Raw genomic sequence first — 24831 nt, forward strand, 5'->3', positions numbered from 1 at the left:
GTTAAAAATGTGTTAATGTATATATGGAGAAATTAACATCTAAAAGATACAACAATAATATTAAAAAAATTAATATAAAATTTTGATATAACATTATTATGATATTATATTAAAAATCGTATTTTTTTATAAAAAAGTATTTTAAAAACACGAAGTATTATTAGTTAATGCATTAAGAGTTAACGGATTCTAACATACACCTATTATTAATCCGATTTATGATAGTTTAAAAAAAACCTTGTTGACTTTTAGAATATAAAAAAATATTTAATTTTTTTAATGAAATAATCAACAAATGGACTTGGATTATTGAATGGGTTCACTTGTCATTGTACTGAACCATAGGAACAACCCAAACAATAGAGGGCGCTATGTACCTCAGAAGAAAACAGCGCCACATCCCATCCACCAGTAACCAAAAGAAGAAGAATTATTTGTTTTTCACTGTACACGCGCGTTCGGTAGTAACGGACTACTATACATTTATTATGGATTACGTAATCGGATTACAAAAACCAGGTAGGTAGAGAAGGATACATTTTTAGATGAATTACTCAATTATATATTAACCAGGCAAGGTAATTAACATGGTGTGTTTGTTTACAGCCGAGCCTCGTATTGAGATGGAGCGGCCGCCAGCGTTTGACCATTGGATGTTTAAACATCATTTCACTTTCAAAGAGACAAGAGGGAGAAACATTACTGTTCAATGCAACCTCTGCCTTCCAAAGGTCAACATCTTATCCACTGCAAGAGACTCCACATCTAACCTAAAAAAGCACTTGGAGGTACGTTAGCATGTTAGCAGCTTAACACCCAACTATTGGATTTTTGGACACTGTATTTATAGGGAATATAAAATTACACTCATACCATGATCAGGCATAACAATAGTTTTACTATCTTTGTCTATTACTTAGCCGTTTGCCCCATTTGTGTAACTGATGTGTAATATGTATGTGCGCACATTTGCAGGCCTAGATGTTGTTTGAAAGTTCACAATGTACTAAACAAAAATGTCTTTTTTAAACCAAACTCTGTTACCATGTAGCAAAAAACCCATGTAAATGTGTTGTAATGGTCAAAACATGGAGTCGTGGATGTCATCCTGTTATTCACGTTTTTATGTATATTTGCTAAAAGGGCTGTGATTGGTTTTTGGTTTGCCCTAGAAAAAAAACAAAACATGAGGGATGAAGGGGATGGGTTTAAGAAAACAATAAATAGCTGATTTTGTTAAAGTATGTACTGATTCTTTTAAATTCGATTGATGAAACTGATTTGTTTTAGCAAATTTTGGAGTGTTCTGATCACGATTTTCACTGATTCTTTTTGTTTTTATTGAAGATTAAAAGTCATAACCAGTAACTTTGGGGGCATTATATCATTACAGACAGAGATCAGATTGTAAAAACATGAGACATAAAAATTAAATAAAAAAAAACACAAAGGGAAATTTTATGGTCCACATTATGGAAAACGTCTCCGTTACGTATGTAACCTCGGATACCTGAGACAAGGGGAACGAGACTGGCGGTGGGGGCGTGGTCGAGTCTTCATCCGGAGAAAGTGGTAAGGGTGCATACACCTGAGCCAGATAATGACTAACCCCTGTTTCCAATTGCAGTAAGCTTGGGGAGAGTGGTATAGGGAGAGAGCTACTAGTCTGAAAGAGACTGTGCTGCTTTGAAGTTAAAGAGTGCTTGTGCTGAAAAGCCCCATTTGATTTAATTGATTAAAGCTTACCTTGAGTTGAAGAGTCTAGTTCCCTGTGTCCTCCTTTCCCTCCATACTTTAAGTGATTTACAGAGACATTGCGTCACTAAGCTGACGCTATGGGGGGAGTGTCCTTCTATATGACCTAGTTGAAACCTTTCTACAATAACGGCAATTCTGTCTGTCTGAGGGAAAAGGAGCGCATTGCTTGCGTTTGAAAGAACTCTGAGTCTTGTAGTGCGGCCAGCTTACGCAATGTCTCGTTCCCCTCGTCTCAGGGAACCGAGGTTACATACGTTACCGAGACGTTTCCTTATGATTCAGTTAATTGGAATTGCATCACTAAGCTGACGTTATGGGGAACAGAGTCTAATCACGCCGCACTACACAACGTAACCTTCCAGAGAGGAAACATGAAGCCGCAGTCCCGCGGGACGGCTACTGACATGAGTATGCCGCAAGTGAATGACCCTCATGGTGAGTCAGGAGGGGAAAACTCAGAATGGATATATTAGCTGAGATGTTCCGGTCCACCTCTGATGATGACATCGAGGTTTATGCTGATAGCGTAACGTGTTTCATCAGGAAGTGCGTAGAGGACGTTGTTTCTGACCAAAACAATACGGATCTACCCCAACCAGAAACCATAGGTTAACGCCGATGTTCGCGCGGTACTTAATGCGCGGACCTCCTCTTTTAATTCCGGGAATGCGGAGGAGCATAAACAAGCCAGTTATGCCCTCCGTAACTCTATCAGAGCAGCCAAACTCCAGTACAGGCACAAAATTGAAGGACAGTTCAACACCACCGACTCTAGAAGTATGTGGCAGGGAATTAACATCATCACGGACTACAAAGGGAATAAAAACTCTGCCGTGAACACCGCTGCCTCTCTCCCGGATGAGCTTTTTATGCTCGTTTCGAGGACAATAACACCGCCCTCGTGGAGAGAGCACTCGCGGCAGACGCTACAGAGGTTGGTTCACTCTCCGTTTCTGTTGCGGATGTAACACGATCCTTCCGACGGGTGAACGTACGTAAAGCCGTGGGTCCAGAGAGTATTCCAGGCCGTGTCATCAGAGCGTGCACGAACCAACTGGCTTGTGTTTTTACAGATATTTTCAACCTGTCCCTCTCCCTGTCTGTAGTTTCCACATGCTTCAAAACGTCCACCATTGTGCCTGTACAAAAGCAATTAAAAATCACTTGTTTAAATGACTGGCGTCCTGTTGCTCTGACCCCCATCATCAGCAAATGCTTTGAGAGGCTAATCAGAGATCACATCTGCTCTGTGCTGCCCACCTCTCTTTACCCATTGCAGTTTGCCTACCGCAACAACCGCTCCACTGATGATGCCATTGCATCTACAATACACACTGCTCTCTCCCACCTGGAAAAAAGGAACACATATGTGAGAATGCTGTTTGTAGACTACAGCTCAGCATTCAACACCATAGTGCCCTCCAAGCTTGATGTGAAACTCTGGGCTTTGGGCTTAAACAGCTCGCTGTGCAGCTGGATCCTGGACTTCCTACCAGGCAGACGTCAGGTGGTTAGAAAAGGGCAGCAACATCACAAGTGATTTGATTTGAGCTATAGTCATACACCAATCAGCCACAACGCGCATCAGAATCAGAACCCGCATCTCAGAATAGCATTCTGTGATGCTATACTTCTCACCACAATTGTACAGTTCGGTTATCGGAGTTACTGTAGACTTTGTCAGTTCGAACCAGTCTGGCCATTCTCTGTTGACCTCTCTCATCAACAAGGCATTTCCATCCATAGAACTGAAGCTCACTGGATTTGTCACCATTCAGAGTAAATTCTAGAGACTGTTGTGCGTGAAAATCCCAGGAGATCATCAGTTACAGAAATACTCAAATCAACTCTAGTTGACTGTGCTTTAACGCCAATTGGACAATTTGCACCCTGCGACTCGTAAGCCAGGGTGATCGCATCAACGATCAAGTGAGATAGTCTTTGCTTGGAGATGGACATTGCTTTCGTGCATCCTCCATAGCACACAATGAGCTGATCAGACAGTCTGAATTGGCGTGTGTGCTCAACGTAAGTGTGTATTGCTCGCAAAGGGCATAAATTCAAGGACTGTCCCTCATCATAATTAAATGGAGGAGGGAACAAGGCTTGAAGGTGAACCACCTGCCCTCTGAAAACCACCTGCCCTCTGAAGGGTGTGGTTAGAACCTTATGCACATTGCCTTTTCTGGGTTTGACAGAGGTTTTTCAAATACCCAGACCAAACTCCAGATATGAATTGTCAACTGACAGAACTTGCAAATCACCAACCTGTTTTACTGAGGTCAAAGCCAGCAGTTATGTGGCCTTAAGAGAAAGCACACACAATTCAGCATAATCCAGAGGCTCGATGGGAGGCCCCGCAAGCACTTTTAGGACCAAAGTTAGGTCTCAAGTCAGGACTGTAGCCCGAGGTGGATTTTTGCTGCCCCACCCCCTTAAGGAATTATGATTAAATTAGGTTTGCCAATAGAGATGCCGGCTTTAGGTGCATGCCACATAAACTTTGAGCATTTTCGGCCTGAGACCTGCTGCATCCAATCACCCTTAAAGTAATGTATAAATTTAAAGTATGGGGCAGTTCACTGGGACAATTAATAGGACTGTTTTCATGTCCACTCTGACTTTGCTGATGATAAAATGAAGTAGGCGCACCAGGTAAAATGCATGCGTTTGCTGTCCATATGTGTGTCAGCGCGTCCTGGTGAATTATATACTCCACTACTGTTGTGTTGGCCGAACAAATCAAAATGTGGTGATTCACGATGCCAGAATGAAAAGCTCTCAAAGCGGCTCTAGGCAGTTGACATGCTGCATCCGTTTCACACCTGTCCAGGTGACTAAATTCAGGTGTCCATTTTACACCGTGCCCCAACCTGTGGTGGATGCATCTGTGGTCAGCACTTGAAAATTTGACCCAGCATAACACCCTGTTGGTAGAAGGCCAGCACTGTCCATGGTGCTAGAGCAGTCTGACCGCTGTGAGTCAGTGCAATGCGCATGTGCCCGAGGCAAGATGGAACATCACTTGAGTCAGTACTGGAAGGGTCTCATGTGTAACAGACCAAATGGTATGACAGCAGATGCTGCTGCCATGAAACCCAGCATTCTCTGTAATGACGTCAGTGGCTTTTCCAGTTTGAACTTAGACAGACACGAAGAACGGTCTGCACACGCTCGTTTGTGAGGTGTGCATGCATTCTCACAGTGTCGAGATGAACTCTTAAAAAGGAGATTTATTGGCCGGGGAAAAGTGTGCTGTTCACCCAGATGACATTAGACCAGATTTTCCATATGTCAAAGCAGTAAGTCTTTTTGTTTGCTCAGTATTGCCTCTGATTGGCTAGTAATAACCAGTTGCTAAGATAATTCAAAACACACACATCATTAATTTTCAATGGGGTGAGCGCCACATCGATACATTCCGGGAATGTGCGGGGGAGCCAGAGCAGATAGAAATTAAGGAATGTGTTGATACACACTTCCCTCGAACGTAAATCTAAAAAGCCACCTGTAACACGGTGCAATTGATACATGAAGTATGCATCCTTCAGATCTATTGACACACACCAGTACTAAGGACGGATGTGTGATGAGATGTGTTTCTGAGTTAACATTTTGAATGGGTGCTTCGCGAGAGCCCGATTCAAGCATCTCAGAACTAGAATGTACCGAAGCCTGCTGTCCTTCTACAGAATGAGGAAATAATGGCTGTAAATCCAGCTGTGTGTGTGGCGCGTTATTTGCAACACAGCACATGTGGTTGTGTTCCAAAAAAAACACTGATTCTTTTCTCCTAGTATTGTGTATTTATTTTTTTTAACTTAAAACATCTTTGTGCATGGAAATTATATGTTTTTTGGTATTATGGGCTAATTCCATGACTTCCATCTATTATTTTGAAAGGTGTGGAAAAGAAACTTTAATAAATAAACAGATGGATTAAATTAATTGCAAAGAGTGGCCATTTAATTTGTTCTCTGTGCACTTGTCGATATATTTGAAAAATTTGTGTTTGCACTCCTGGAAGTGTCAGTTTGCAGCGTCGGATCTGTGCTATGCCATTAAGATCAATCCATAATCACGTACAATAAATTGGCTTGCAAGGATGTATACCTTGTCTTCAGGATTAACACAGGCTTATGATTTGGTTCAATTCTGTCATGTGACACTATATTTTTGCGTTAATGCCAGTTTTCTTGACAAAGTGTGTTTCCAAACCAGTTTTTCGCAACATTTATGGACACCAGTATCGACATAGAGCTTATGAGCCAGAGTTAAATGGAAAAATATGATGTCGACGCTTGTGAAATGTTTGCAATTATTTGCGTTTCCATCGTTTTCGTTTTATTTCGATGCGCTAAAACATTTTTCACGAAAAAACTATTGGATGGAAACTTAGTTACAGTGAGGGCAGTCAGTCTCTATGAAAGCTGTCTCTGCGTGGGCACGGCCCAGACAGTGAATGCAGCTCTCATGCTGATCTGACAGCTGGATATGTCCCTCGCATAATGAACACTTTTGAAGATGCGAACACGTAAGGGGCTCTTTTAGTTTATATATATATACACACACACACACACACACAATATCAAAATGGCTAATAATGATACAAAACTCCTGCTAAAGTGCTGCGGGGAATCAGGATGCTGAAGCGGCCCATTCGCCACCAAAGCATCAAGTGGCGAGGTGGAGTAAATGTTCGCCGGAACACTGCAGGGCAGCGGAGAGTCTTCTCGTTGCCGTGAAGATCCCGCCCGCTGACTCGTGTATGTCGACGGCGAAGTAGTAGAAGGATAGACGTGAGATGAATCGCGGTCTTGAAGGAAGAAAATTCTGAGGAATTGTTTTTGCACCCACTTTTATACCGGACAGCTTTGTGCCTAAAAGTGTGGGGCTTAAACACCATAGCCAATTTTGAATTGCTGTTATTGTAGAAGGGGTTCAACTAGGTTGTATAGAAGGACATTTCCCTCATAGTGTCAGCATAGTGATGCAATGTCAAGTGTACTGAGTAGTAAGGGAACCATATTAGTTACAGTTATACAAGGTATTGGCTTAAAGAGATAGTTCATCCAAAAATGAAGATTCTCATAATTTACTCACCCTTATGCCATCCGAGATGTATATGATTGACTTTCTTCATGAATAGTGAATGGTGACCAGAACATTGAAGGTCCAAAATGCATATAAAGGCAGCATAAAAGAAATCCATAAGACACTAGGACTTTCAAATCTTAATTTTTAAAACATGCAGTTGAGCCAGTGTTTTTAAAAATCTCCATTTATGAATAAATAAATTTAAAAAAGCATTAAATTATTTAAAACAAGTAAAAAAAAAATTCCCTCAATTATTAGACCAAATTTTAGGGCTATCAATCGATTAAAATGTTTTATTGAATTAATTAGGCTACATGATATGCTGATAAATTAATTGAATAAATAAATATTTTATGAGAAAGGCCCACAAATAACAATTAAATATATAATTATTAAATAATTATAAATTGGTATATTAGTTATGTTACTTTGATAATTATTATAATTAAAACAATCAAAATGCATTACATTATTGTGGCAGACGATTAAAGCATATATACAATATGCATAATACACACAATACAAAAAGTGGCTTTAGAATCCAGTGTATTGTTGAAAATAAATAATTGGCCAACAGTTCATAGCAATCCATTTTTCAATTCAATTCTTTAATCTGTCTAAATAAATTCAATAAAGGGGCTTTTCTAAGGACACGTCAATGTACGCATGCATCAAGCGGATGCTTTTGGAGCGTCTCACTTTGGTTGCATCACTTCAAACACAGTGTGTTTAGGTCGCTGTGTCAAGTTAAACGTAGTTTGACATTTAGAAAAACACGTTACGAGATCCCTGCGTTCGGTATTGCACTCTGTCCAACTGTGTTTGAATGCAAAAATACTTCATCTTCTGCTGTCACTAGTGTCAAGCAAGCAGGTTTGTTGTCTGTACTGCTGTGCTTTGCCTATACAGCTTAAGTTTCGCTTACTGCCCCCTGCTGAAAACAGGTGGTATTTCAAGCTTTAATTGCTCTGACGGTAGGAATTCCAGGTTATGTTCCTGGGACATGATTAATTGTGTTTTGGCACGTTATTTTTTTATAGAATTGATCGCACTTAATTAACACGTTACATCGATACCCATGCAATTTTACAATATCGCAAGAAACAATAACAAGTGAAGGATTTTGTTTTTAACCATATGCATCAGGCCATTAGATCTGCACCAAATTGCAATAAAAAGATAATAATAATAAAAAAAAAAGTTTAATTGGCATATGTTTCCACTAAACAAAGTAGATGGGTAATTGTGTATCTGTAATCGCTGTGCCAATTGCATTTGTACTTGCCTTTTTAAAATGCTTCTTGGACATGAATGTTTCATTTCAGTTTAAGCACAGTACATTTTCAATAAATTTTCTTTGTCTTCCAGAGAAAGCATGCCGAGCATTATAGGAAGAGCCCAAGTAGAGATGGACCAAGCGATTCGGGACATGAAGTTGAAGGACCATCAGAAAAAAAACATGCTAAGATGGATCACGCCATTAATAATTACACAACACAATCAAAATTAAACGCCCTGGTTTTTAATTTTATTGTGGAGGATGTGCAACCCATTTCAATTCTAGAGCAACCTGGGTTCAGGAAGTTAATCGAAGTGTTAAGCAGAGGCAAAAAGGTCATGAGTCGCAAGACTTTTGATTGCAGGCTTGAAGCAGCATATGATAAAATGAAAGAGGAGCTGAAAAAGAAACTTGACACAGTGCAGTCACTGTGTACAACTGCTGATATATGGACCGTGAACAACCGAAGCTATTTCGGAATGACTTGTCACTGGCTTGAGGACAATCTTGAAAGGAGGTCTGCCGCTCTTGCCTGTACAAGAATCTATGGCAGGCACGCTTGCGAAACGGTTATAGCGAAAATTCAAGAAATCCATTCTTCCTATAACATCGAAAGCAAAATTCGGGCAACTGTCACCAATAATGTTAGTCATTTTGTGAAAGCCAAAGAGTTCTCATCTGAAGATGACTGCGAAGTGGATGAAAGTCACTTTGAGGATTTGGGTAGTATTCTTAGTGAGGGAGAAATGGGCGAAGACTTCTTTCTAAGTTATTTCTTACCACCCCACCAACGTTGTGCTGCTCAAACATTGAACTTGATTGCATCGAAGGATCTAGCGGATGCCATCTCAAATGGGCCGACACATAAAGTGCACGATAGTTCAACAGCAAAATGTGCAGCAATATGGCACAAGGCACGAGGTTGCTCTACTGTAGTTGCTGATGCAATGGAATCCATTGCAAACATGCAATTCACAGTTCCCTGCATGAATCAGTGGAGTTCAAAATACTTTGCTGTTCACAAGTTAATGTCACTTACTGATACACAGCTCACAGAACTGACCGACTTATTGGACGTCCCAAATTTTATGCCTGAAGAAATAGCATATCTGAAAGAATATGCAGATGTTTTCAAAGCAGTCGCTGTGGCTTTTGACCTTTTGCAGGGTGAAGAAAACTGTTTCATTGGCATTGTGATACCAACGTTGTTAACCCTCAAAAGAAAGCTCCAGGAGAAGGTGGCAAAAACACGCTTTTTCTCGGAGGTCATTGACCAAATCATCAAGGCAATTGACTCTCGCTTCAAGCAGGTCTTTGATAGTCCTGATGCCAGATTAGCCACAACCACCATGCCACAATTTAGGTTGTGGTGGTTACCAGAAGGCGAAAGAGAAGTGTTACGAGTGCAGTTAGTAACTGAGGTTTCACAGTTTGTCCTTGTGCCTGAAACAGCCAACACTAATGTAGGCTCTGGTAATGAGGATGAATTCTTTTCATATGGACCTGGAAGTTCTGGGAGAGATGGAAACAGGGGAGCAGCCGAAGAGGTACGGATGTACCTGGAGGGCACAAACAAAGATCTGAAATGCCTCGATGAATTCCCACGTGTCAAAAAAGTCTTCATCAAATTCAACACAACTCTGCCTTCAAGTGCTCCAGTCGAACGGCTCTTCAGCCATGAGGGAAATATTATAACCCCAAAAAGAAATCAACTTGCAGATGAACATTTTGAGCGCGTGCTGCTCCTCCGTTACAACAGCAAAATATGCTCCATGGCTTTGGAATAATGCATGAACTGGAACATTGACAATGTTTACTGCACACAAGCTTAATGGTTAGAATGATTTTTGTCAATGAAGGTGTATTTAATGGAGTTGAATGATCTGAGTTTCTTAAAAGCAACCTGTGTGTGTCCAGCTGCAAGAAAGTTTTTATTTCTTTAATTAATTTTGATTCATATCATACATTTACTAATTTATTCTAATTTTATGTACAGCCTTGGCCATAAGTATTGGCAGTGACAAATTTTGTGTTTTGCAAAGTTTGCTGTTTCAGTATTTGTAGATTATTTTTTCACATGTTTCTGTGGTATACTGGAAAACAATGATAAGTGTTTCATAAGTTTTAAAGGCTTTTATTGGCAAAAACATTCAATATATGCAAAGAGTCAATATTTACAGTGTTGACCCTTGTTCTTCATAACCTCTGCAATTCGCTCTGGCATGCTGGATATCAGCTTCTGGGTCAAATCCTGACTGATGGTGATCCATTCTTGCCTTATTAGCACTAGAAGTTAATCACAATTTGTGGGCTTCTGTTTGTCCACTCGCCTTTTGAGGATTGACCACAGGTTCTCAATGGGATTAAGCTCCGGGGAGTTGCCTGGCCACGGATCCAAAATTTCAATGTAATGATCTCCGAGCCACTTCATTATCACTCTTGTCTTGTGACATGATGCTCCATCATGCTGGAAAATGCACGGATCATCACCAGATTGCTCCTGGTTTGTTGGGAGAAGTTGCTCTTGCAGGACGTTTTGATACCATTCTTTAGTCATGGCAGTGTTTTTGGGCAGAATTGTGAGAGAGCCCACCCCCTTGAATGAAAAGCAACCCCACACATGGATGGTCTCAGGATGCTTCACTGTTGGCACTACACAGGACTCATGGTAGCGTTCACCTTTTCTTCTCAGGAAAATCGATTTTCCAGATGTCCCAAACAGTCGGAATGGTGCTTCATCAGAGAAAATATCTTTGCACCAGTCTTCTGCTGTCCAATCCTTGTACTTCCAGCAGAATTTCAGTCTGTCCTTGATGTTTTTCCTGGAGAGAAGTGGCTTCTTTACTGCTCTTCTTGACACCAGGCCATTGTCCATAAGTCTTCACCTCACTGTGCGTGCAGATGCACTCACACCAACCTGCTGCCAATATTGAGCAAGCTCTGCACTGGTGCTGACACGATTTCATAGCTGACTCCTCAGGAGGAGACGGTCCTGGCACTTGCCGGACACTCTGGGACATCCTGAAGCCTTCTTCACTGCAGTTGAACCTCTATGCTTGAAGTCCTTGATGATCCGGTAAATGGTTCTTTCAGGTGCAATATTCTTTGCAGCAATTTCCTTGCATGTGAGGCCATTTTGCTGCAAAGTGATGATGGCTGCACGTTTTTATTTAGAGGTAACCATTGTAAACAAGAACACAATGATTGGAAGCACTTCTTCCCTCCTTTTATAGCAATCAGTCTGCTCTTATAAGCCAATCAGAATGATAGAGTGATTTCACCTGACTAGAACTCGTTCACAGTTTCCCAGGTGCTGCTAATATGATTAGTGAAATGATGTTAGCTGGTCATTTTGTGCCAGGACCCAAAAAACATTGAAACTTGGGTTTTTGTGATAAAGAAAAAAAATTTGACCAGTGAAGCTTTTTGCAATTATTTAAAATGCATCTGATCACTCTGCACAATAATCCAGAAACAATGTGAATCAACACCACTACAACTGAAGCAGAAAACTTTGCGAAACACAACATTTATGTCACTGCCAATACTTTTGGCCACCGCTGTAGGCCTAGTAATTCTAAGGTATTACGTCCATTTTATATTGTTCTCAGTATGTATAGCAATTGTAGTATAATGTTATGTTGTGTTCTGTGTTGTCTTGAGGTCTCAAGACCTTGTTAAAAACATTTGTCGAACAACTGTTGAATCTGTTGTTTTTCCTATTTTCTCCAAAAAATATTTGTAGGTTGTTTTGCAAAAATAACATGCATTACATTTGAAACATTATGCCAAATATTTTTTAATCAAAAACATTGTTACTTTAATTTTTTTTTTTTTTACTTCTAGTCATATGATTTGTTATCTCCACATTAAGTTTCATAATGAACCCAGCATGATTGGTCATGAAGTAATCTAGATTTATAAAAAACTAGATTTACCTCTAAATTTTCTTATCCCCAAAAGTCACATTCAGAGCTATTCAAAATGTTGATATGTTGCTGCTATTTTATACCAGTTTATATACTCAAAGCCATGTTCTCGAGTCTACCTGTGATGAAATGGCTGTAACACTTAGTTTTGAATGGCTTATTGATTTATGTAACTAGTTCTTTTGGGAAAGAGCACATGCTTTACATTGAGAGTGTTCTGTGTTCAATACATGTTAAGCCTAATCAACAGCATTTGTGGCATAATATTGATTACCACAAAAAGTAATTTTTGACTCTGCCCTCATTTATTAAAAGAAAAATTGCAGTTACAGTACAGCATTTACAACGGAAGTGAATGTGCTGGTTCATAAACAAAAATACACACAAAGTATAGTCACAAGATGCAAACATGTGTTAACAGGAATAAGGTGGGATAAAACAGGGATTTACCAGTGTAACTTTGTGACTACCTTTAAATCAAATCTCTAAAAATCGTTAGTTATATAGTTTATCTAGTAAATTAAAGGAATAGTTAACTCAAATCATTTTCTCATCATTTACTCGTCCCAGATGTGTATGACTTTCCTCTGCTGAACACAAATTAAAAATGTTAGAGGAATATTTCAAAACTGTAGGTCCATACAATGCAAGTGAACAGGGGCCAGAACTGTGATGGTCAACAAAGCACATAAAGGAAGCATAAAATTAATCCATAAGTCTCCAGTGGTTAAATCCATATCTTAAGAAGCGATATAATAGGTGTCAGTGAGAATCAGATCAATATTTAAGGCCTTATTTACTATAAATCTAAACTTTTACCAGCCCTCCTGTGCATTCACAAGAGGAACAAGTATATGCACATTCTTTGGCACTTACTGGGCAAGGAGGAGAAATAAAAAAGGGAGGGATAAAGCAAAGGAAAAGAATAAATATATATTTGCAAAACATCCCAGCAAGTGGCCAAATGCACGAAGAATGTGAATCGTTAAAAGACATGAATGTGCGTTGGAGAGCTGTTTGATAGTAGATTTATAGTAAAAAAGGATCTGTTACTCACCTACACCTATTGTATCACTTCTGAATACATGGATGTAATCACTTGAGTTGTTTGGATTACTTTTATGCTGTCTTTATGTGATTTCTGGAGCTTCAAAGTTCTGGACACCATTCACTTGCATTAAAAGGACCAAAACTTTTGAAATATTCTTTTAAAAATCTTGTTTGTTCTGCAGAAGAAATAAAGTAATACACATCTGGGATGGCATGAGGGTGAGTAAATGATGAGAGAATTTTCATTTTTGTGTGAACTATCCCTTTAAGATTTAGATGGACAAAACTCTGCCTATTATATAATCCTGGTTCTTACATCACAACCTCTGCATTCCAGCCAGGACAGTCTGAGTAAGATAAACCTTCTCGATCTCCAGCGAGAAAGAACAAGAAGCTTATCAAAAACTCTGAAATCTGTAAGAGATCAAAGAAACTACAGGAAAAAACAATGGAGGTGCTTCTTCACCTCAGGATGTAAATGTATTTATATTAAATTAATTTTAATTATATTATATAAAAGTTCTGGATCTGTGCCTTTGAGGGGTTCTCCAAAACATTCCACAGCTTATTTCACAGTGTAATGTTTCCCCTCCTCACCTCTGCTTGGCTGCGTATACATCTGGGGGAGTTCACGTCTGTTTAATATCTGTCTGGACATGTCCAAGCTATCACTGGGGGCTCTGTAATGATGTTTTCTGTAGAACTGAACAGAGGGCATGCAGATGGCTGTTTTTGTGTGTGATAAAAGTCAGCTGGACCACAAAACTGATAAGAGACTGATTTCAAAGTGGTGAAAACAGGATGAGGACTTTTTCTGCCTCTTTTTGTGTTTATTTACTTATTTTCAGTATAAAGATGGATTTTCAGGAAGGAGATAAGGATAGAAAGAGGGTGGTAAAAAATGCTGGTACTAACCCTTGTGCCATCTCATATGTGTATGACTTTATTCTGCAGAACACAAATTAAAATTTTTAGGACAATATCTCTGCTCTGTTGGTCCATACAATGCAAGTGAATGATGACCAGACCTTTGAAGCTCCAAAAAGGAGATAAAATCAGCATAAAAGTAATCCATACAACTCAAGTGTTTTAATCAATGACTTCTGAAGTGATCCAGTTGGTTTTGGGTGAGAACAAACTTTACATCTTGACAGCAGTCTCCTTGGCGTTCATGATTTAATTCTCAATTACACTTCCTAATGCTTGACGCACACGCAGAGCTCTGGTGGTGCTGTTGGAAGTGTAATCAAGCTTGAAATAATGACCGTCAAGATGTATTGTGCAAAAGGATTTATATTTTGGCCTGTTCTCACCCACAATCAACTGGTTCCCCAGATAGCAAGAAGATCTGGGCCAAATCTGGCATTTGCCAAATCTAACATTTCTGGTTTGGTTCTGGCAGTGAAATTTTAACACCTTTGTGTGAAATAGCATTTGGCTGAAGTCTGGTGTGAGTCCGGTCAACTAAAAGAAACAAAGCAAAGACAGACATTAATTAGGCTGAACATTGGCTTGAGTCTGGTCAACCAAAATCGACTGAGATCTGGGCTGAGTCTGGTTGGCCAAATGAAGAAAAAGACCTGCGATGCATAGATAAAATAATATTGGAGAAAATGCGCTGTAACAAAAGCGGACCAGTTACAGCTGTTGTGGTCTGCGTCGACACGACGTATAGTTGCATATTTGAAGATCTGCACGCAGCTACTTGTAACCTATGGCGTAGGTTTGGTTTGATGCAGAATTAGAAAACGGCCATAAGTGCCATGATCTAAACAGGACTTCATACTTGTCTTGATGTTGACTAGCATGCTTGTTAGTGCTGATGAGTTTGTAGCCTATACTGTATTGCTGTTCTCATAGTTGGATTTCTACCCATTCAAGAGCTAGAAGAATGACAATTCTGTAGTGAACTGATGGTCAGCTGCCCATTTTGTGATTAACTTTAAACTGTGGGATAAAAACAGCAGCCACTGTACATCCAGAATCTGGGTCTTTTGAACCATCTGTATATATCTACATATATTGTTGAACCAATATTTCTAGAAAGGCATCTTATAAAAGTCATCAGTGACTGTGCCACATTGTATGTGGACTCGAGTCGGGGTTTTTTGGGTTCTTTTGAGCATCTGCTGTTTTTAATACTCCGTTTCAAGAAAAAGCAAAAACTCGACTAAAGACACATCTGTTTACAATTTATAATCTCTGTGCTTTTTTCTCTGGTATTTTACGCCATATATATTGTATGTGAGTAAAACGATACTTATCGTATCCCACAATATGTAGCCTATGATGTTTTGACCATATGTTTGACAAAGACTCATTTAATGACATCAATGAGCTCATGTGTTGCCTGACAGCCTTCAATCCTTTCGACATAGTATGATGTTGACATTTACACTCGTTGTCATTTACGAGAGAGAGAAAAATGCTGTTAAGCAGGTCTTCAGCATGAAACCGTTCAGTCGGTGCAGTTTTCAGGACGCGTCGTCCGGTGTCAAGTTTCAACATTACAAATAGCATATTGAATTTTTTTTCCCCAGCCAGTTGTATTAATATTTATTCATCACCCATTATTTATTGTATATATTGTTATTTACACAGGGTAAATATACTATTCATCAAATCTGCTTTTATTACGCATTGTATTTTAATGGGGACACCCGATCCCGAAAATGATCGCTCATAAGCAAAGATGGCAGCCTCCATTTCGCTCGTCCTCTGGGAAAGCTGCGCTAGCTGAGCACAGTCATAGCGGGGATGCTAAAGGATAGCTCTCTCTCTCTCTATGGTTTTTATAGCTCCATGGTTAAAACTAATCCCAGCTAACCTCAAATTGGGTCGCATGTCTATAGACATACATTATGTTCGGTGCACTCTTTCACGCGGTTGCGCTGGCCGTCACTGTTGAATGCCTCATATCAGGCGACAGAAATTGATAATTGGTCAGAGTGACCATCATTGTTTTTAAAGACGAAGCTGATCTCTGCTTGTAAATGAACAGAACACTGAAACACTAAAAACATTTACCACAAAAGGTCTTTCCCAGCGCTACGTAAGATTGTCCTACACAAGTTTGAACGCTTTTGCCACTCACGGATTGTCATTTAACTCAAGCGTTTATTTTTCTGATAAGACTGTTAGTGTTAGTATTTTTTTTTTTTTTTAACAGACCGTGTTTTAATTACTTAGACTGGGTCTCATGGGCAGAGTCAATGTGAAGGACACATTTGTGGTGTCCACCCTTCTCCATTTGAAATATTAAAAAGTATTTGCAGGTTTTAAGCAGAAAAGATGTACCTGGTGTTTGGATGAAGGATGGTGTGTGCTTCTGGTCTCCATATAAAAGTGAAGCAATGAAGCAATTCAGAGGGCAACAAAGACTTTAGTAACAAGTCCAACTCTCTTGAGGTTGCTTAAGTCACATGTAAATGTAGGTAAATGCCAGTAAAGTACATATAAATATACTTTTCATAATCAAATGACTTGAACCTATGTTAATAGTAACAATAAACATTAGTAAATGAAATCAAACAAATCAAAGCATGTATGTATTTAATTTTTTAATTCTGTCATTCAGAATAACAACAGAAGCTTCCTCTGATCTGTAGACTGATCTTCAGTCTGAAGCAGAGATGGATTCGTTGATGACTCTAAAAAGGAGAAACAAGTAAGATTGTGTATGAGTTAATTAGACACATTACAAATTAAGGGCATACACATTTCTCAGCGATTTGTAAAGTTTTTTGTTGAGGCATCACAAGTCAAGTCAAGTCAATTTTATTTGTATAGCGCCTTTCACAACACACATCGTTTCAAAGCAGCTTTACAGAATATCAGCATTAACAGATGATAAAACTGTAATGTCTATAAAGTCGATTAATCATCATTGTGTAATTTAGATAAAATACGACTTTTAATAGTGTTTAAAAATAATTAAATGATAATTGTATTAATAACCCCAGTGAGCAAGCTGTAGGCGACTCACAACATAAGAGATGTTTATTGCCCGTAGATTAGAACTAAAATATTCACAATTAATGTACATGAGCAAAATTGATCTTTTGTATCTTAAACTGCAGCTATTGGTATTGTATGTGTTCAATAAGGCTTTTTTTAATAACTTGTTTTGCGTGTTTACTTTCCCAAAGATGAAGCTTGCACTTGCTTGATGATTATGAGTGTGATGGGGAGGTCTACGTTCCACATAAGTGTTAACTCCCTTAAATAACACAAGCATTCAAAAGAAGTGCTCCTTTGCCGTTTGACGGATCACAACACAACAGCTCATCTGTCTCCAGAAGTAGTTCTGCAGTGAGCTGAGTTCCTGCTAAGACCTGATGCATCCTCAAGATGTAAGTTTGTTTTGGCTATTTTCATAACATTCAATCAATTGCCATCATATTTTCAGAATAACTCATATACAAGAAACAGTGATATATTAACCTTATTACAGTGTAAATAACGTAAATAACGATGGAGCAAAGGAAGAACCAAATAACATCACAGAGATCACAGCTGTTAATCATTTGGAGCAAAGCGTCTTGCCATTGAGGACTTTATTTTGATACAGTCCAGAAACAAGAACGGTGGTGGGTGATTTCCTTTTGAATTTTTGATTAACTATCAAATCTGGAAAGTTTTGTGCTAGTGCTAGGCATGCACTAGTATTATTGGCTTAATATTGACTGCATGTTTTTACAAAAAAATCAGGTACTTGGAGTAAGGTCGTTGAGTGGCCTTGACACACACTCTGAAGAATAAGGAAGCAGACCATTAAAAAGATTTAGCAAAAATTGTCAACTGGAGAGGTGTGAAAAGGAAGAAGCCTGGATCTTAAGAGGGGTGTGATTGGTAAGTGCATTTGTTGTAAATATTTCTGGAATTAACCTTAAATATAGAACGTTCTTGACATGAGCTTGTTGAAATAGAAAGTTCTAGACTTTTGTTATGAGGGACGACCAGTCCTTGGAATGTGCTAAAGACTTTCTTCATTCAGAGTTAGATTTCATGCTGTACAAATAAATGTATCTGTATTTTCACTAATCTTGTAGCCTATGCTCTTCTCCTAGGCTGTTAGAAGAAATCCAAAGTTGAGCCATCTCACAGAGGCACAAAATCACTTTTTCGGACTTTGTCTTCCACTTTTCCACGCTGGTGGAAAGATGTTCCGAGCTCCACCCAAGGCAGCTGTTTCTCTAGCTACTTTCAAGAAACATCTGAAGACGCATCTCTTTCGTGACCACATGACCCAATCCTACTAATGCACTAACTGTTTTGCTTCTACCTAAAAAACACTGTCTCTCTCCTTCCTCCTTACTTGTCATTTTGAAAGATAGCTTACAAACTTGTTTCTTTTATTTTTAGATTGCTTTTATTTTTAACAGATCAGGTTAACATTTATTTTTTACAAACTATTTTATTTATAATTTTTACATGTACTTTTTTTTTCAGTTCAGTTGTTTTGCATCTTATTTGATTGTTCATCATTTGTGTGTTTATTGCTTGCTTTTGTAATATTATTGTATCCAATACATAGTTTACATTTGTATATTTTACTATTTTCTCTAGATATTGTTTTATTTTTTTAATGCTGAACTATTTTTTACATTTATTGCTTGCTTTTGTTATATTGTCTTTCTGCAGCTTTTGTATTTTTTTTTTATCCTTTACAAATTTTCACACTTATGTAAAGATTGAGTATGTGCATTTTTCCCAGGAGGGTTGCAGTTATGTTGGCAATTGTATGACATCTGAGTGCTTTAATGTTGAATTATATATATATATATATATATATATATATATATATATATATGTTTTTTTATCTACACCTTTGCTTTTTACCACTTATTTGACAAAATATGAAAATATTGCATTACATATGGGGCTTGCCCCATATGTAATGCAATATGAAAATATTGCATTACATATGGGGCTTGCCCGCGACCCTGTACACAGGATAAGCGGTTGACGATGGATGGATGGATGGATATGGGGCTTGGTAATGTTAAGGCTGTTTTCTGGCTGACATCTGAGGATTTTGGCATAACTGGTTTAATTATGGCTGCTTTCTGGGGATTTACAGGATATGTTGCGGCTGAGTTCTGGTGTGGCAACGGCAGTTTTTTAGCTGTTTTCTGGCTGATGTCTGGGGATTCTGGCACAGTAGTTAGTAGTCCATTTACGGTTGCATACTGGGGGAACAGGATAAGTGTGGCTGGGGAGGAAACTTCTTACATTCGGTAAGTGGCTTTTAGGGTTTTTAGACTGTAATTCCACACGGAATGTGGGCCAAACTCACAGGCAGAATGCAGCCAGGTCTGGGCCAAGAACATTTTGCTATCCACGTCGCTTCACAAGATATTGATTAAACCTTAGATGGCCTGAGGGTGAGTAAATTATGACAGAATTTTCATTTTTGGATGAAATAACCCTTTAAGCCAGACATGCATGAATGCATTTGGCATTTATTTGAAAGAAAATACCATGCACTTTTTTAAGCAATACATTTCACAAAAATATAGATATTAAGTGTTCAAAAGTGTCTAAATACTTTTTGGGGCCACTGTATGGGTTAAGTTGTAGTGTGGATGGATGGTGAAAAACGAGAGCTATCCCGAGAGTCATAAAAGAGGAAAACCTGTCTTCCTGTCCTTGGAGCCAGGATTTCCGCAGTTAAGTCTGCAGAGAAAGCTGGTGTGTGACTAAAATATCACATCTGTCCCATGATCTCCAAAGCCCACAACTTCCACTTCACAGACAGACAGGAGACATTACAGTCAGGGGGAAATCTCAGTGAATCTGTACATTTCCTCTAATACGCTTCTGCACACAACCTCCAATCCAGAAATAACTCACAAGTAAACAAAGATGTCAATTTATCATAGTTTATTTTTTTATAGGTATAATTATATCAGTTATAACACACAAAATCACAAAATGTTTTAGACAGGTCTGGCTCAGTTCCTTAATATTTTTTCATTTATTTATTTTTTCTATTTTATCATTTTTTTTAAAATTATTTTTGTACAGTAAAACAAACAAAAATGGCAATGAACCTGAAAGAGAACTTGAGAGGTATTGATGGAACACAAATCTGAAACCTCTCACTGAAATTGACCATTAATGATACAAATGGGAAAGGTCATTATAATCATAACAGCTAGAATGACTGGAATCATACACATGTCACAATATCCTGTACCTCATGTAAAATAGAGCAAACAAATTTAATGTGTTAAATATACAGTACAAAGACATTCTGTTCATAAAAGTGTACTGACTCTGTTCTAAGCACCAACTTGTGAGATTTACTTATATTCATGTTTTCAAGCCTACAGATCATTATACAGACAGAGAGACCCAGGAGGAAGGGGGATCAGCACCATTTTCAATCAGACGTCCCCCCCGTAAGCCTCAACACATCAGCACAACAGAAAGATTTTCAAAATACGTATGTTTTAGAGAATAGGAGCACCACAAACAATCAATAAATACAAAATAAAAAGACAACTGAATAAATAAAAAACAAAACAAAGAATAATTAGAATATTTAAATGATTAAAAAAATTCTGGAATTTGAATTCCAAAGCCAAAAAAATCTGAGAAATGCTTTAAAAGCCACAAGTTTAAGTTTCAGGAATGATTTTTTTTTTATTGTACAAAAACTATCACGTAACACACAAGGTTTTCCAGACAAATGCAATCAAATAAGTTTTAGATTAAACCCGTATTTTTTGAATAACTGTTACATATACTGTATTACACATGATATTTTTAATGCTCTGAGTTTACTTAATCAAATATTATGAACTCACCTTTTGTCTAAATGTAAAATCACAAGGCCAAAATGGTGTTAGTCTAGACTGTTAAAAAGTTTATTTTTCTGAAAAACCTTTGACAAATAGCACCCAGTCAATTATGCAAATACCATTTACAAAGATCGGAATTGTAGTACTGTAAATATGACATGACCAAAACAACAGAATAAAACTTAATGCCAATGCAATGGTCAACAGCTCCATGAGAAATGAATAAATCCCCAGCTGCTTATACATTGTATCAAAGCACCACTTACTCAGATAAACCAAAGACGAAGAATAATGGGACTGGTGAAATCGTCTTCCATTTGCATAAAAATTAAACTCCATCAGTACCTGAATTAATGCACATGTTCGGCAAGTTGACAATAAAAAAAACAAACAAAAAAAAAAAGTTTCACAGCAGTTATCCATTGTGGATGAATGACCTGATAGCCAAGTTACACTTTATTAACTTGAGCACCACTCTAGTCATTCTATAATCAGAGACGTTATACGAAGGTACACGATTACATCAGATGTCTTATCGGTAGCTGGCTGAGGGGAAGACGACTGAGCTGGAGAGACATCTGTGGATAATATTGTAAACAATGTGATGTAAACAGCGATATGATTGGCTGTTTCATATGTTTGCAGTAGTGGTTTTGGTAAAAAAAAAGGAGAACAAAAGGTTTGTGCTGCTGCTTTGGGGTGGAAGATTTGGTTATGGCTGTGTAGTTTCAGACATCAAGCTCACCGAGAGCATGGAATTGGAGACTGAGAAAAAACAAAAACAAAACATATTCAGTAAATGCTAAATGTGTGGATATATGTGGCTGTTTCATTGTGAAATTGATCATTAATAATAGGGAAATATATCATAGAAAAAGAAAGACAAAATAAAAATTCAATTATCAATCACCTTATAATTGCATACTATACATATTTTCAATTTTATCATACACTCACAAATATTTTTAAAATTTTTACGTTTTATGCATTTCAATTTTAATAATAAAGTTTCATCAAATTAAATTGCGTTATTTTTAACAAAAGCTGATTGTGCACTGAAAAAAAGATTTTGTGATGTAGTGAAGATAGCAGAAAAGACATTGAAGACATTGAATGAGTTAGTTTGAGCATGAACTTGAAGATATTAAGAAAATTCTTCATTCAAACTTGTAATATAATAATAATGCTCTAACTTGCGAGTAAATATTATTTATGATTGTTTGTTATTTTTTTTAAATGTGTCATATTAATCCTAAACTAGAAAACCCTGTCATATTTATTTGCTAATGAGAAAATTTCACAGGTAAATACATGTCAAATAAGTACATTTTTCTCAACTTTTGGAAGCTGGTGTTCCCAGCAGTTTATATGGTTTCACTGTTTGCAAGTTTACATCATTTTATTGTTCATTTTGTTGTAACGTTTGGTAACTTCTTGTTTTGTGCAATCTTAAATTCATTTTCTACTCAAAATTAAAGGGGACGTTTAAATTTTTTTTTTAGTGTGTAGTTAATTTCTCAATTTCTCAAATGATTGAGTGCCATTAGTGAGCCCCGTTTACTAAAGAAAAAATATTTAAAACTACTAAAAGAATTGACTTGGTTCATCTGTCAAGTGCAGTGTTGGGTAATTTACAAAAAAAGGAATCTTCAACAAATTATTAACTACTCCTCTAAAATTATAATCAGATTACTTTAGTAATGTGATTACTTTCATTGAAGTGATCAGTAATTACTTTACTTTTAAGTTACTTTCTAAAACACAAGTATTTTGTTTTTCCGCTGAACAAATTCAAAATAATGTCTATTTTCTCCTTGTTCATTGTCGCACACCCTTCAGCTGTCAGAGAAATGCAAACAGACATTATGAACATATGAATTCACATTTTAATTGTATTATACATAAAATGTTTTTTAGATATATTTTTAACCCAAGTAATGTACTTAAAAGAAATTATTCCATTCAAAGTCAATAACTGTACTCTGATTACAAGAATATAAAATGTAATGCACTACACTACTTTTTGTCCCTAAAAGTTATTACAATACAGTAACTAATTATTTTGTAATGCAATTACACCCAACACTGGTCAAGCGGGCAGAGTGTCATAGGCATAGGCCTATATTTGCAATTTTGAGATTAGCGCCTAATGTTTACAACAGGGGTGCCCAATACGTTGATCGCGATCTACCAGTCGATCGCAAAGGCAATGCTGGTAGATCGCACAAAATTTACTCCTTTTAGTTTGTGTCTTGACCAGGCGAGGTTTTGTTTATTCAGTTGCCATGCCAACTAGGTTTGCGTATACGCGCCTTCCAAGGACTTCTGAGGACAGAGCGTGAAATTGCGACGCTACTGCCCGGATTAGGCAAAACTGTCTGATTCCATTCAGTGCAAGTCATCAGAATAAGGTAAATGCCCTGGCTATTGTAATCTATTGTGCTGTAGGTGTTTTGGGTTTAGTTTTAAAACTGAAGGATATCAACATTGAACATTATTATATATTTTTTTATTAATTAGAAGATGAATTCCATGTAAGGATACATGCAGTAGTCCCAACAAGCATTTTCTTATTTGAAATGAAACTGTGTTTTTTTAGTTGGTATTTCTTATTGAGTCATTTAAAAGTAGATCATCACACAAAACAGTGTGGGCACCCCTGGTTTACAATATACAAAGTTAGGAATGGTGTGTTGACTGTCCTACAAGCTATGTAAGCCTGTTTTTTGTTGCATATTACTGTGTTTGTGAGAGTCTCACCAGGGTGAAGTTATCGTATGTGTTCATGAGCTCTTCTATGCGGTACTGCTCCAATACCACCACCCTTGACAGACTGGGGTTCTGTCCCCGAGCACAATGCTCACAGTAAACTACATATGTCTTCCTAGTGCTGTTCTCACTGGTTACAAACAGCAGGTCAAACACCTCAACCTGTTCACACAGTCACAAAAATGTAAAGAACAAGCAACGTGTCATGATAGGACATTATTTAACATTGATGTATTTTCTAGTGACGTGTTTGTGGTTCTCACATCACACTCGTTGCAGTAGTACGCTGGTTCATCCTTCACTCTGCTCTGATAGGAGATCTTCTTTCCTGAAGACACCAGCTGGTCCCTCAAAATCTGAATGTGTTTGATGGACTGGAGGAGACAATGTCTGAGAGAGGAGACACGGAGGAGACTGAACTATGATATGGTTTGAACAAGAATGAAGTAGGTCTCAATTTCTTAAATAAAGTGCCTGTCAAGGTTGAGCAAGATCCAGAATTTAAGAATTGGTTACTTTTTAAGTCATGAGTTGGAATTTGAATTAAATCGAATACGCTTCACAGGATGTTGAATTTGAATGACAAAAAAATTATTCAACAAATATTTCAAGAATAAATAATTTCTTAGTTGTTGGGTTTCCATTTTGTAAGTTTGCATCATGTTTGGCTACATTTGAAATATTTGGGGTAAATTAGAGCAGAGTATTCTTCCGCCATGGTCCATAAAATGAAAGTGAAATCATTTACTCACCCTCATGACATCCTAGATATGTATGACTTTCTTACAACTGCTGAACACAAACAAAGATTTTTTAAATAATACCTCAGCTCTGCAGGTCCTTAGAATGCAAGTGAATGATGACTAGACATTTGAAATGCCGAAAACTACATCAAGGTTGCATAAAAGTTAAATCCATGTCTTCTAAAGTGATATAATGGGTGTGGGTGAGAAACAGATCAATATGTAAGATTTTTTACTATAAATCTCCACTTTCACTTTCACATTTGAAGTAAAAGTGAAGATTAATAGTAAAAAAGGATTTATATATTGATCTGTTTCTCACCCACACCCATTATACCCATTATACCCATTATAGGTATTGGATTGCTTCAGAAGACATACAGTATATTAAACCACTG

General features: G+C 37.7%; 2 protein-coding genes and 1 long non-coding RNA gene across 4 annotated transcripts in view; 2 read left to right on the forward strand and 1 right to left on the reverse strand.

Moving 5' to 3' along the window:
* Positions 1–405: 405 nt before the first annotated feature.
* Positions 406–12624, forward strand: LOC127636618 (zinc finger BED domain-containing protein 4-like). The gene is made up of 3 exons (XM_052117264.1): positions 406–519; positions 607–788; positions 8224–12624. Exons 1-3 carry the CDS (start codon positions 489–491, stop codon positions 9919–9921), a joined length of 1911 nt encoding a protein of 636 aa, XP_051973224.1. The 5' UTR covers positions 406–488; the 3' UTR covers positions 9922–12624.
* A 4668-nt stretch (positions 12625–17292) lies between these two features.
* LOC127636279 (uncharacterized) lies at positions 17293–18489 on the forward strand. Its single transcript, XR_007969568.1, has 4 exons — positions 17293–17465; positions 17567–17702; positions 17824–17964; positions 18183–18489. It is a non-coding gene; the product is annotated as an uncharacterized LOC127636279 (long non-coding RNA).
* A 1494-nt stretch (positions 18490–19983) lies between these two features.
* LOC127636514 (uncharacterized) overlaps positions 19984–24831 on the reverse strand; it is a 34921-nt gene continuing 30073 nt past the window's right edge. For both annotated transcript variants that reach the window (XM_052117051.1, XM_052117049.1), the window contains exons 19-21: positions 23954–24080; positions 23682–23852; positions 19984–21686 (exon numbers count right to left, since the gene is read on the reverse strand). In XM_052117051.1, coding sequence (XP_051973011.1) covers positions 21663–21686; positions 23682–23852; positions 23954–24080 — 322 coding nt within the window. In that variant the 3' untranslated portion in view covers positions 19984–21662. The remainder of the gene's footprint in view (positions 21687–23681; positions 23853–23953; positions 24081–24831) is intronic.

Source organism: Xyrauchen texanus, chromosome 44 (assembly GCF_025860055.1).
Source record: "Xyrauchen texanus isolate HMW12.3.18 chromosome 44, RBS_HiC_50CHRs, whole genome shotgun sequence".
NCBI lineage: Eukaryota > Metazoa > Chordata > Actinopteri > Cypriniformes > Catostomidae > Xyrauchen > Xyrauchen texanus.

Coding starts and splice junctions, on each gene's coding strand:
- LOC127636618 (XM_052117264.1), top strand. CDS start 489: ATGGATTACGTAATCGGATTACAAAAACCAG. Junction 520..606: donor AATCGGATTACAAAAACCAG/GTAGGTAGAGAA, acceptor GTTTGTTTACAG/CCGAGCCTCGTATTGAGATG. Junction 789..8,223: donor ACCTAAAAAAGCACTTGGAG/GTACGTTAGCAT, acceptor TTTGTCTTCCAG/AGAAAGCATGCCGAGCATTA.